The following is a 13,408-nucleotide window of genomic DNA, read 5'->3' as shown; positions in this document are numbered from 1 at the left end:
TGACAGCTCTTCAAAACCAGAGCAACTAACGGGAGGTTCACGGAGATGGGACCGTAGATCTGGCAAGGAAGCAAGAGGCTCATAGAAAGTGACATTATGCAAGAGCAGTTTAACAACATGCATTTCTGCGCCAGGAGTCTGGTCTCTTGTTGACTCCACCTGCTGACACTCCCAAATGTCAACCTTAAATCTTCCAGTGCTTTATGGATCCTGGAGGTCCTTGCCAGAAAAACATCCCTGTGGTGGGCTGGCGCGACTCTTCCTTGGCTTTGCCAAAACTACCGCAGTGTTTGCCAGGTCGGAGTTATTCAGATTCCTGAGACCTGGAGGCAAGCCTCTACACACGCATAGGCCCTTGCTGTCCTTTTGTGCCAGTATCTTTGAGCAAGTTCCCTTTTTATTGGGAGATGGCCATAACCAGTCCTGTGTTCAGCATCTTCAAAGCATGATGTTCTGGTGTTCAAATAAGCTTCAACCACAAATCCTTTGTCTTTTCCAGAAATAAAAGTGATTGTGAAACAAGTCTTTAAAGGAAAATGGTGAAGGAGATGAGACAGACTTAGCTCTGGAGAACAGCCAGACCTTTCCAAACAGTTAGAGGTTGTTTACTTTGCCGTGAGGAGGTCCTTGGAGCTGTCTAAAAGCTTTTCTGTTGGTGGCACGTTTCCACCTCTCCAACCGCCGTGTCTGTCATAAACACGGTGGAGTTGTCCAAATCCAGAGCAGAAGTCTAGTGTCGTAGCTATTGTCCCCTTTTCCGAAGGAATGTAATTAAGACAGACACTTGACATGTGGATGTCGGCTCAGGCAAGCTGGTCTGGAAAATGCACAAAGAGCCCTGTTGGGCCGTCATGTTTGCCCTGGAGACTGTGGTATTCATTCCTTTTCTTAGTTTCTCGTCTCTTTCTTTTCTCTGTCAGTCAGATGGACCATCCCAAGCCAAGCACATACAGAATGTCAGATCTAGCCTGTCTTTTTCTCTCTCTGTTTGTGGTCAAGCTTCAGTTAGGCCTTGCTCTGCTTTTGTTCCACACTTCCCTTTTCGTCTCTTCTTTTCTTCCTTAGATCTTCCATCAAAGTCTTTCTCCTCCTCGTCTAACAGCTCTTACATTTCGCAGCGGGGATCCGGCTAGCTTTCTCGATTCCTGTCAGCACTTGGCAAGCGTCAATATTTGGACAACAATGACCAGATGCAGCTCGTTCTCGCTCTCATTTCTCTTCTGGCTTTTGCAAGCTGAAAATCTGAAACGGATGAAGACATCCTAGCTAAGAACGACCTCAACAGTGTTGACATTAGTTCCTCTGAGCTCTCTTGTGTAATATGAAAGCATATTGGCAGATATCGCCTGGGAACATGGATTCATTGGGTTTATTTTCCTGGTTTGAATGAAAAGTTGTGTTGTGTGCCTTGCACTCTCAGGATACCATCCTCCCGCTTTACTCAAGGGTTTATAATTGCCACATGGCAACCCTTCATCATCCACTGGGAAGAAGTGCTGAGGATGGATGTCTGGGGGGGAAGGGGATGTTCTCACCCCTCTGCTGAGCACAAGTTACTCAGCTGTGCCAAATCACTAGTATGGATATTACAAAAGAAGGGCCCCTTCTCTCCCCTCTCCTCTCTCAGGAGACCCGCTCACCTCGGTCATGTGACCCAGATAATCAGCAGAGGCAGCCACCCGAGCAAACACAAGGATCACAACCTCATAAAAAAATCACGTCTTTGACAACCAATTCTGTTCTCAGTTCTTTTTAAGATGATTGCAATAGTCTCATGCAAAAACAGATGTCAAACTGGGAAATTTCTTTTATTAGCATGAGCTTGTTTTCGATTCAGGATTTCCTTTATTATATATTTCTTACGTGGTTTAATGATCATGTCATACGAATATTGAAAATAACGCACAAACCAGTCTTAAGTCGCTGGGCTATATATCTCTATATTCTGTATCCTGTTTAACAGCCTCTTGCTTCTGCTCTCTTTGTCTTTGCCCCTGTGCTAAAAATGGGTCTAATCCCAAATTAATCTGACACCGTAACTTCTGAAACACTCTTGAATACAGACTCTCCGTGAGCTTGAGCACTCATGAGTGACTTGTTAGCCTGCCTTTGTCTCACCTGGTCACACTGATGCCCTTTTCCACTCTCTTTCTCTCCATTTGACCTTCAGACAGTGAAAAGAGGGGCTGCTGTGAATGACGAGTTAAAAGAGAATGGGAAAGGAGGTGCTGGGTCAATGCCGGTGGACCTGCAGTCTTGCCCCCTCCCCACACCCAGCGGGACACTGGGGCAGATTACAGGGACCATGCTTGCCCATTAATGAAACTCTTTGCAGAAGAAATTAGACTGGTGACCCAGGCGCTTAGGGCCCCTATACTACCCCCTTTTCTTTTTTGGGCTTGTCAGTTCTTTGTTGCCAATAGGATACTCTATGAGGGGCTATTGGGGGAAGGTTGAACTAAGGGGCCTAAAGCAATGGCGATGACCCCTTTATTGCTCGGAGACAAGGGCACTGTTTAGAAATGGGATATAAGATGACAAGTGAACTGTTCTTTGGCTGAAGGGGTGGTGGGATCAGATTTCCATTCTTCCAGTCACTGCCAAGGTTCTGTGATGGGTTAACCCAAAGAAAGTACATTTAGTCACTGAATTCAGCATGTTGTTTTTTTCTCTTCAAGGAATGTGTTCTTTTTTATCCATTTGATCTTGGTATTCTTTGGGTGTGGTATAAGGGGTCTTATTTTTGCACATCGATATCCAGTCTTTTTAAGCTATCAGTTTCCCAATGTTATTTTCATGTAATGTAGCTTAGTGCTACCTGCCCTTCAAACAAAAGTGAAACCAAACAAACAAGAGCCCTTAGTCGACTAGCGTCAATCATTCAGGGCTCTTTAGTGTCTATTTCTTAATTCTGTGAGACAGCAAGTTCTTCTCTTAGCCTTGAAAATGAGCCTGCGATCTTAGTTTGGACTTGTCTGGCACACCAATTTGCTTCTCTTGGCAGCTAGGCAGCACAGAGGTATGCAAAACAGCCATTGAGAGCCCCGCACAGCGAGTGGGAAAAACAGCCAAGAAGAGCACAATGAAGCAAGTGCTTTTTAAGCTTTTCACCATCACATTTTTCGTGATCCATAGACTCGTAATGATTCATCCTCTTAAAATTTCACCGGGACGTACAACGAAAGTTTGGGCAAGCTCTTGACAAATCAACAAACAATGGCTTGGTACTTTAACATGTCAATGGCTGCAGTGAATCTGTCACGTCGAATCAGCTAAAATAGTCTGATTTAACTCTGTGTGCTTTGGGGCGAGTGCTCTGCTTAGAGCTTTGGTTTGTTGCCAACCGAGTGGCATTAGGATATGTATTTTTGTTTGTCAATCTGTGCAGACAACCATTTTGCAGAATTGCAGATTGCATAAGATTTAACTGGCATAGAGAGGAGGGAAATGTGTAACATTGAAAGAATTCACCAGATAAGTGGAACCAACTGCCTGAGGCTCCCTTCCCCAGAGACAGGGAGAGAGTTACAGCTTGGTTAATGATTGGGCGGCTTTCAAGAGTGAATAAACGGCTGCTTCATGAGCAGATGGAAACGAGGTTGGGTTTTATGTCTCATTGTTTGTAGCCAGTTCAAACAGCCCTCCAACCCCCTGTTCTCAGCGCCTCACTTGCCTTAATCTTCACAATTAGGAGCGCTGTCTTAATCTGTTTACGACCAAACCTGTGAGAACGCCAAGATGTTTTTCAGGTTATCTGTGACTAATTACAGATGATTGAAGACATGGGGTGTGGGGAGGTTTTTACTATGCTATGTTCATAGCAATGTGAAGTGAGGGATTGTTGGTTTAAGACTAGTTTTGTTTGATGTTTCTTGTTTGTTTAAAGGCTTCGTTTTTATGGTGTAGCATGCAGAGTTTGGGTTCTCAGAACATTCTGGAAATGTCAAATTCTTAGGTTATTAAAACAAAAAGACACAAGACACATTCCTGCAACATTGAAAACGTTTGTTACAAGGAAAAAAAAACCTATAGAAATTTCGTAAAACATTTTGGTTCCCAGAAAAATGACAAAAGCGGAACCAAACGCTAACATTGAGGGAACGTTCTAGGTTTGTTGGGAAGACCGTTTGTGTTTGGTAAACATTAGGAAGCCGTCGGTCTGAACAGGTCAGGTCTACTGTGGAAATACGAGCCATGCGGGAGAGTTTGCAGCCACACCTGCAGTTATACAGCAGACATTGTGTGAGCGGGTGCCTGCACTCTCTCTTTGCTTATAAAAACTAAAGTAGTCTGTAGTAAAGGTCTCCGGTGCAAGGGTGCAAATGTCTTCAAAGCTGACGTCTTGTGCTCAGGTTTCGTCAAGAGAATTGCCGACACGTAGAGGTCACTGGCAGGGAAGTTGAACTACACACACATTCTCTGTACTTTGCAGTGTTTTCCCTTTGGCTGTGTGGCACACCTGTGTCATAATACTCTTTATTATTTCTGGAAGTGAGTACACCCCTGTTTCCCAGCCTGTACTGTGTTGGATTGTTTGAGTGTGTTTTAATGAGGCTTTGAAACCGAAAGAATCAGACAGGGTTACAATTACAGTTTTCTTTTTATAGGGTGCTGGAATTAAGTGCTGCGTGCCATTAGAAATAGTATTATACGTTTCAGAGAATGACAGTGAATTGGAAGATTGGTACTGTGCATTTCACCTTGCACCACCATCGTTGGTGTTTCAGTGGTAACAATTGCCATTCCAGCAACAGCTGATGTCATGCTAATTGTTAACAGATGTAGTGGTATTTTTTTCAATCTTGTGCAAAAGGCCAATTATCGATATTTCCCATTCTGAGACGTGATTTGAGTATTCTGCTCAGTTTCCCCACTTGTGTCATTGAGATGGAATGAGCGCCGTTGCAGTGGCTGCTAACAGTTGCCAGTTGTCAAGGAAACGCAGCGTGAAAGGCAGAACTAAACACATGGAGGGTTTTTGTCTCCCTTTGCAGTTGACTGCAGTGTGAAAATTTTATTGCCTGCCACCTCTTGATAAGCTGTTTTAGAAGTAGGCAATTAATGCCCCATTGCGAATAACGCCTTGCAGCTTGAAATCCAACAGATATCTCATGTGCTTTGTCAGTCATAATGAGAGGTTACAGAGACTGTCCTCAAAATCATGGCATAGATCAATTTTGTGTGGCATTTAGGAAGGTCAGTTGCTTGATTGTTTGGAATTGCATTGTGGGTGGCTGAGGAGTTGTGTCTTTCAGGCAATTGATGTTTCCTGATACTACATCCTTAAAAAATGATAGCTGCTGCCACCTGGTGTTAACAGATGAGGTTCAGTCAGTGTAGGCTAATTTCCTGTCACTCTTTTGGCACTCTGTTATCTATCAATGTCTGAATTTTGTTGTGCTAAATGTCAAGCAGATGGCACACAACGTGCAGGAAGCTGAGATTGAAGTTGACAAGTCTGGGAATCCTGGATGTGGATGAAGCTTTACGGACTGATTCCAGTCCAAAACAAACACAAAACACATATAGAGTCCCTGCATACTGCAGAAATGTCAGATGAAGGACATAGGCTGACCAGTGACCCCCCCCTCCCTTCTTTGTCTCTCGCTATCCTTCTCTTGCATACTAACAGCTTTTTGTGCACCCTGCCGTTCCTGTTGTCTTTATACAGGACGTGTTCTAGATTTATATGTTTATACGCAGTATACTTGCCAACAAGCACTCATTTATCTTTATTGCCAACTCTCACGCATGTAGATCAAGAACTAATGATTAAATTGTGCACATGGGCATTGCATCCCCAAAGATCCCCAATTAGATCTTTGACTTGAGATGATCTCAGCTTAACTTTGTCTTGTCCTGGTGATCTGTTTAACAGATGATGGTAGTTTGCTAAAAGGTGCATTCGTTCAGCTCTAGTAAAAGACACCATCACTCGATACAGTTTCAGTAGCTGAAGTCTTATTTCCTTTATCAATGTTTTTTTTTTTTTTGCAGGTATGCTGGTTGTAAATGTTACCTGGAGGAACAAGACGTATGTGGGCACACTTTTAGACTGCACTCGACATGACTGGGCACCCCCACGGTAAGCCTGTACTGTTATATTTTGCAGGGTAAATTCAACCTAATTTACAAATGCTTATGTTCAGTTTGCTATGAAACCAGTGTCTATTAGAATATGTGACACAGTTTTGCCAAAGTAATTCACTGTAGAGAAAATCCTTTGAAATAATAAATCTGTTAATTCTGCCTGCTACATACTCCTGATAGACCCTCTCGTCATCTCCTCTGGGCTTTTTTTGTGCTTCCATTGCAGTAAAGAAGGAAACCTTGGAGGGCAATGTCTCAAAACGCCCCCCTGCTGACACACTCTCTTTGAAATGCAACATTATGAAGGAATTGATTTCTCCCAGCCCCCCTTTTTCTTTTCTTCTCCTTGCATTGATCGAAAGCAGCAGTAGTCCCTCACAGACCAGCATCTACTGGGTCCTAATGCTTTGAAACATCTTGCCTGAAACAAAGATTGAGACTAATATAGCTTGAGGCAATAATAGTGTTTTAAGGTCTGAAGGAGGCATATTTTTGACCTTGCAAATATATATTTTTTTTGGTTACAGTATAGACACTCCTACTTTCTTACATGCTGTATCCTGCCCAAGGTCAGATACCAGCACTGCATGGCACAAATAATTAGCTGTGCATAAAGCTATTTACGTTTAAGAGACTCGGCCTCGGGAGGTAGCTTGTAATTTCTAATCGTAATGTTCCAGAAAAGGCTGTATTTTCATGGTGCACTTTATCTGCTGGCTGCAGGAGGCTTCAGGCAAACATTACTAACACAGCATTAGTCCCTGGGGAGAGTGTTGGTGAAGCTGATGCAGTGCAGTGTTTCTTCAGTATCTTTGCTCTCCAGTCAGAGCTACTTTTACTTTTAACTATCACCAATGCAGAAGCCTCCATTGACAGATCTGAATCTTAGGATGGACATCTCAATTACTCTGAAGTGACAGTGTTAGTTGTTGGGGGGGGGGTGACTTCTTGCAGAACTCTACACAGTGACTTGATGCGCCACCTAAAAATCATGCCTTGAGACTTGTGTAACCAACAATTGAAAAACAGACCATATCTAGTTCCCTCTAACCCCCAGGAAATACCCTCAGTTAATAAAAAAGCACATTCCAGTTTGACTGACAGTTTTAATCCCTGTTAACCTGTTAGCCTGCACCCCGACGCGGGCGACCGCTCAACTTGCACGTGTCAGTGTTTACGAATAGATTAAATGAAACGGGCCAAATTTAATCTTGACAAACTATATATCATTATAAGGATTTAACCTCAAGCATCGACGACAGATCGCTGTCGTGTAGACATAGTCTCATAAAAATATTTGCAGGAGTCTCATTTTTCATGATATCTTATTCAGATTTGAAATAGAAACTCATGAGACATGTGGCTTTCAACCCATTACCTTTCTAGATTGCTCCAGGACTGATACGTGTATTTTTATATCAAGTAAAGAAATATTTAAGTGTGGTAAAAAAACAATTCAAGGCACTTCAGTGTCCATAGCTTTTAATATTTTTGAGCATGATCAAAGGTTAGCAGTTTAAAAATCTCTTAACATTACATATCAGCCTATGATATATATCTTGACATTCTGCTGGTCCTTAGAAGTCTCAGTTTTGTTCTGTGGACTGGGGGCTTTTGTTTTACTATGGTTTAATGCCTGTGCTTTGATCGAGCTCTCTATTTGCTCTTGCCTCTGATTGTATGCCTTATCTGTTGGAGGATGTTATCACACTGCATCTAATCAGCAGCCAGGTCAGCCTGGCTTAATCCTGCAGCAGTGTGGCACTGCATGCAATTCATCAGAACAAGTGTTGCTGTTGAGATCAGGGATAACAAGTGGATAAAAACGCATAGCACGTTGCTGGCTCTCCAGGGCCCACTGGAGAAGCACTTATAGCATCCAAATGGAGATTCAGGTTTAGAAGAGAGACCATCTCTCATCCGAGAGAATATCTGCAGCACAGAGTTTTAGGCAGAAAGTGGACAGTGCTTGTTTATTTCACTGATGATTCTGAATGTAATGTCAATGGAAGAATTATTTTTCATATTGAAGTGAATTGTTTTCTTTTTTCTTCCTCAGGTTCTGTGAATCACCCACAAGTGACCTGGAGATGAGAAATGGCCGTGGACGGGGTAAAAGAATGAGGCCCAATAGCAATACACCAGTCAATGAGAACAGCAACTCCTCTGATAACAAAGGCAGCAACAGCAAGACTCGAGCTGCATCCAACAGCAAAGGGCGACGGGGCAGTCAGAATTCCTCTGAGCAGCGCACACCACCAAATAGCAACACTGAGGATGTAAAAGCTAGTCCTTCTTCTGCTAACAAACGAAAGAACAAACCTGCCTCAGACATGGAACCCAATTCCAGTTCAGAGGATACTAAGGGTAGCAAACGTATGCGCACCAATTCAAACAGTGGAATACCTCATACTGTTCTTCCCCTCTCCAACATCAAAGCTGAATCCTTGCCTCCCTCTTTGGATCGCAGCTGCCCCTCACCAGTGCTCATTGACTGCCCCCATCCCAACTGCAACAAGAAATACAAGCACATTAATGGCCTGAAGTATCACCAGGCTCGTGCACACAATGATGATGACATCAAGCTGGACATAGATGGTGATAGTGAGTATGGTGAGGACTCCACTTTGCACCCTGAGCCAAGCGGTTGCAATGGTGCATCCATTTCTCAGAAGGGCTGTGCATCTCCTGCACGGTCAGTCACCCCCAAAGGCAGAGGATTTGATGCCCAGAGTCCATCACCATCATCAGGAAAGTTCAGCTCCAAGCAGCCTGGTAAAAAGAAACCAGAGGCTGAGCATGACTCTGGTGTGCCCATGGATGGTTGTGAAGATGGCCCATGTCTAACAGATGAGACAAGCAACGATGGCATTGATGATAAAAGAGGCTTGGACAAAGCTAAGAAGTCTGGCAGTGGTACCAAGGCAGAAAAGCTTGCGCAAAAGGCAACGAAGTCAGCAAGGCCCCTGGTTCCTTCTTTACCTCCACAGCAACTGTACACCTTACCAACCTCTGGCTTCCCTGCCCCCAATTCTGGCTCCTCCTCCAGTGTAGGCTCTGTGGTCCAGTCCATTAGCAAGAGTCCCCAAATAAAAAACATTCAACCCAAACCTGCAGTAATGGGAGATCCCTCAATGAACCCAGCCTTGGGCATCTCTAAGGACAAGAAAAAGAAAGATAAGAAAAAGAAGGAGGGCGGTAAGGAAGGAGACAGTCCAAAAACCCCTGGGAAAGGAGGGAAACCTGAAGAAGGCAAGAGCCCATATTCTGAGAGCTCAGACCAAGGCAGCAAGAGTGATGGACTGTTAAATGGATCCACAGATCCACATCAAAGTCGGCTAGCCAGCATTAAAGCAGAGGCAGACAAAATCTACAGCTTTTCGGACAATTCTCCCAGTCCATCTATTGGTGTTGCCAGTCGGATAGAAAGTGGGGGGATGGCACAACCTCTCACTCCACTTCACGTGGTTACACAAAATGGGGCAGATAACTCTTCTGTGAAGACCAACAGCCCAGCATACTCAGACATCTCTGATGCAGGGGAAGATGGAGAGGGCAAAGTGGAAGGTGTGAAGGTCAAGTCTGAAGATCAGGCAGGTCGGGAAGGTGCCAAGAAATCCCTGTTCCCATCCCAACCACCAAACAAAGACTCTTCATATTTCCCAGGTTATGAAACTTACTACTCACCCAATTATAGCAACCCAAACCCCAGTCCTGGAGTCTCTAACACTGTCACATCATTGCAAGATGGTGCAGTGAAGGTGAAAAAAGAGGAAGACCTAGAACCAGGGAATGACAAGGGCAAATCAGAGCCACCTGAAGATCGAAAGCCAGATACAGTTGCATCCACTCAACAGCCACAGCAGCCTTCAGTCATTCAGCAGCGTTCTAGTATGTTCATGCAGCCCCTCTATTACAATCAGTATGCTTATGTTCCTCCCTATGGCTATTCACCTGATCAGGCCTACCATAACCACCTGATGAACACAAACCCAGCTTACAGGCAGCAGTGTGAGGACAGACAGCGGCAAGCAGCTGAGCAGCATCGTGCCACAGAGAAGAAATCAGAGGCTGCTCAGAAGGATAGGGAAGCATCCATGAAGTCAGAAGAATGGAAGCAGAAAGCTTCAGTTCCTCCTACCTTGTCAAAAGCACCAAGCCTCTCAGACTTGGGCAAACCATCCCCACAGGGCAAGCCCAAAGATCCCTTGGAGCCTGGCAAGTCGGTCATTATCCCCAAAGGAGAAGATGGCAAGGGACACACCCAACCAGGTGAGGGGTTGAAAATGAAGCTAAGTGAAGCTGGGCATCATGCGAAGGATGAGCAGAAACCAAGCCTTGAGTCTGGGAGATCGACTATGGAGCAGGCAATGTACATGTACAGACAGGTATTAAGCTTAATATACCTCGAGCATTGCTTAAACATTCTTTTTGTTTCTTTCTACAATACAGTTGTTGATTCATTTTCATCTCAGTTTTAACCTTGAGAACTGCAAAACTCTAGATAATTACATTTTCATAATACAGACACAAGCATCATTACTATGCACTTATCTTTCTTTCATAATGGGTATTTCAAAGTCCACTTTCCTTTTCAGGAGCCAGACTCTCGCCTGTGGCCCTACGTTTACGCCAGCAAGTACCCCGATGCGCAGAAACAGATTGATGAAGAGAGGTGGAAGGAAGAGAGAGAACGGGATCGTGAACGAGAAAGGGACAGAGATCGCGAAAGAGACCGGAAAGGCAAAGACGAAAGGCCGCGTCCTAAAGACGCTCCCTCTAAAGAGGAAAGCAAGCAAGGGGCAGAACCACGAACTTCATCAGCCTCAGAGGAGCATAGAGTCTTCAGCAAAGATCCCCGAGCACATATGCAGTTTTCTTCACATCTGCCGCAGCATCAGTCATATATGTCTTACATGCATGGATACCCCTACGGCCAGGGTTATGACCCCAGCCATCCGGGATACAGGGGGATGCCTGTCATGATGCAGAATTACCCTGGTAAGTACTTTGAACTATCTTTTATGTGGATACTTTTGTTTCACACTACCTTAGGAAACATTTAATTTTACTTTCAACCAGAATGTTTACATATAAAGGGTCACTATTAATTTCACCCTTTTCCTAGGGTCGTACCTGTCACCAGGGTACTCTTTTTCTCCATATGGCTGTAAGATGCCACCTGGAGAGGAGGGTGAGAAGGCTCGTGCCAGTCCTACAGTGAGTGGCAAGTCTGCATCTGAGTCTAAAGCGCTTGACATCCTGCATCAGCATGCTAGTCAATACAAGAGCCAGTCACCCACGGTGGGTGAAAAGACACCCCATGAAAGAGACAGAAGTGGGAGTGAGCGGGAAAGAGATGGTGAACGTCCGAGATCTTCGCCCTCTCAGAGGATCATGCCTTCCCACCATCACTTAAGCTATCCACTACTCCCAGGACAGTTCGACCTGTCCTATGCTACAGGTAAGCAATACAAATAGCTTAGTCTAGTTTGACATAAAGGGATGTTCTGTAAATGTTACTTGTCCATGACTGACTTGCCGTTTTAAAAAGTAAGGTGTTTCTCCATCTCACAGGTATCTCCTCTTCAGCCATTGTTGCCAGTCAGCAAGCCTCTGCCCCTTCACTTTACCCCCCAGCACGGAGGTGAGAAAGGTAAGTTGGTTCAACTTTATCTACAAGAACAAGGATTTTATTTTATATATAGTAGGACTGGGCAATATAGCTATATATACAGTCATTTGCACCATTTTTAAATATCTTAGTGTTTTTGTATTTGCCCTGAAATGGTTTAAAAGGGGAAACTATTGCTTAAAAAGTATTTAAAGCAAATTGTAGTAAATTCATTTTTCAAACAATTATAAAAAATCTTGCATTTTTCACTTTCATCAAACTTGAAGAATTACATTTGGATGTTTTATGGGCCATGCATAGTGAAAAACAACCATATTTACCATATGCATATTTGGTAAATATGTATTTGCTAAAGTATTTTAAAGCATGCAAAAAATGCTCATTTAGGTGAATTGTTTAGTGTGTTTATTCTTTAAACTGGGCCGTTTGAAAGAACTGAGCTGCAGAAATGAACTGAACCTCATAACACACACACACACACACACACACACACACACACACAATCCCTGGAACAAGAAGTGGATGTAAAACTAGGCAACTCCCATGGTGTTTAGAAACTTAATGGCCAATAAAAAGCATATTAAAATCATCACAATATTCACAACACAAGATAATTGTGTATTGCTAACAAAATAATATTGATATATCGTGACTGATTCTCTTTGACTCCCTGTGGTTACAGTCTTTGGTGTCCTCTAGTGGTCAAAGATCTCTTATTTCTTATTCGCCTTTTCATACTGTTTAGTCCATTTAAAGCAGTATATACAGTACATTAATCTACTGTTTACTTAAGTGAAAATATTAATCCATTTTATTCTCATTCCCATTCTAGGGAGAAGTGACTGGCTGTTTTTCTGCAGACATGTGACTGGTTCACATGAGGATGTGATGTGGAGCTTATGACATCAGTTCAATGATGTTCCTGATTTCTTTATGGTTCTTTTTCCCTGACTTCCTGGCATCTTTGACCAATTCAGCCAGAGAGGAGAAAGTGGATGCTGAGGCTACTACATAAACGCCGAGCTCCACCTCAGGAAGCACACATCTGTACACCTCCCTCTCTGTGCTGCTGGCTAAATACTCAGGAGAGAGGAGACACCATCTGTCTGCAGAGACAGACAGAGTTTGGGAAATCTTGAATGAACCTGGATGCAAAGACATTCTGGATGTCACTACATTGTGTTCAAAGCATGGAGTGCTACTGTTCTGGACTGCTGCTCTAGAGCCACGAGGATTACCGAGGTTGTTGATGTTTTGTTTTTTCCTGAAGGATTCCAGCATCTTCATCTTCTGATCTATTTGTGGACTATGCAAGTGGATAAGGCTTGGTTTTCTTCAGGGCAGTGAATTCACGTTCATGTTACCATTGCGAAGCCATCGCCAACATACTTGAGAGTAGACCGTTCTTTGTCCTAGAGGCATTTTTCAACGCACTTCTCTGTCTTTATTGTTCAAATTTATGTTTTTGGATGATGAACAAATTGCTCTCACTCAGTCACTCCGCATTTGTCGCAAACGTTTTGTTCTTGAACAGGCAACTGCTTCAGTTTGCTTTGCATTGGTCAGTTCAACAGTGACCTGATTTTTAGTTATATGATGAGTCTCTGATATTTTGGATTATTTTCTGTGTTGCCGATTGAAGATTGGCATTGGCAGCTCTTTGACATGAAGGGCCCCAAAAGC

General features: G+C 43.6%; 1 protein-coding gene across 4 annotated transcripts in view; it reads left to right on the top strand.

Moving 5' to 3' along the window:
* LOC132133251 (zinc finger protein 609-like) overlaps positions 1-12,836 on the top strand; it is a 91,020-nt gene extending 78,184 nt beyond the window's left edge. For all 4 annotated transcript variants that reach the window (XM_059546048.1, XM_059546049.1, XM_059546050.1 and 1 more), the window contains 6 exons: positions 5,998-6,085; positions 8,150-10,478; positions 10,689-11,091; positions 11,219-11,554; positions 11,668-11,746; positions 12,558-12,836. In XM_059546048.1, the coding sequence (XP_059402031.1) occupies positions 5,998-6,085; positions 8,150-10,478; positions 10,689-11,091; positions 11,219-11,554; positions 11,668-11,741 (3,230 nt within the window). In that variant the 3' untranslated portion in view covers positions 11,742-11,746; positions 12,558-12,836. The remainder of the gene's footprint in view (positions 1-5,997; positions 6,086-8,149; positions 10,479-10,688; positions 11,092-11,218; positions 11,555-11,667; positions 11,747-12,557) is intronic.
* Positions 12,837-13,408: the final 572 nt, after the last annotated feature.

This window comes from Carassius carassius, chromosome 50, assembly GCF_963082965.1.
Source record: "Carassius carassius chromosome 50, fCarCar2.1, whole genome shotgun sequence".
Taxonomy (NCBI): domain Eukaryota; kingdom Metazoa; phylum Chordata; class Actinopteri; order Cypriniformes; family Cyprinidae; genus Carassius; species Carassius carassius.
The sequence above is the reverse complement of the archived record's forward strand: the minus strand, read 5'-3'. Positions and strand labels throughout refer to the sequence as shown.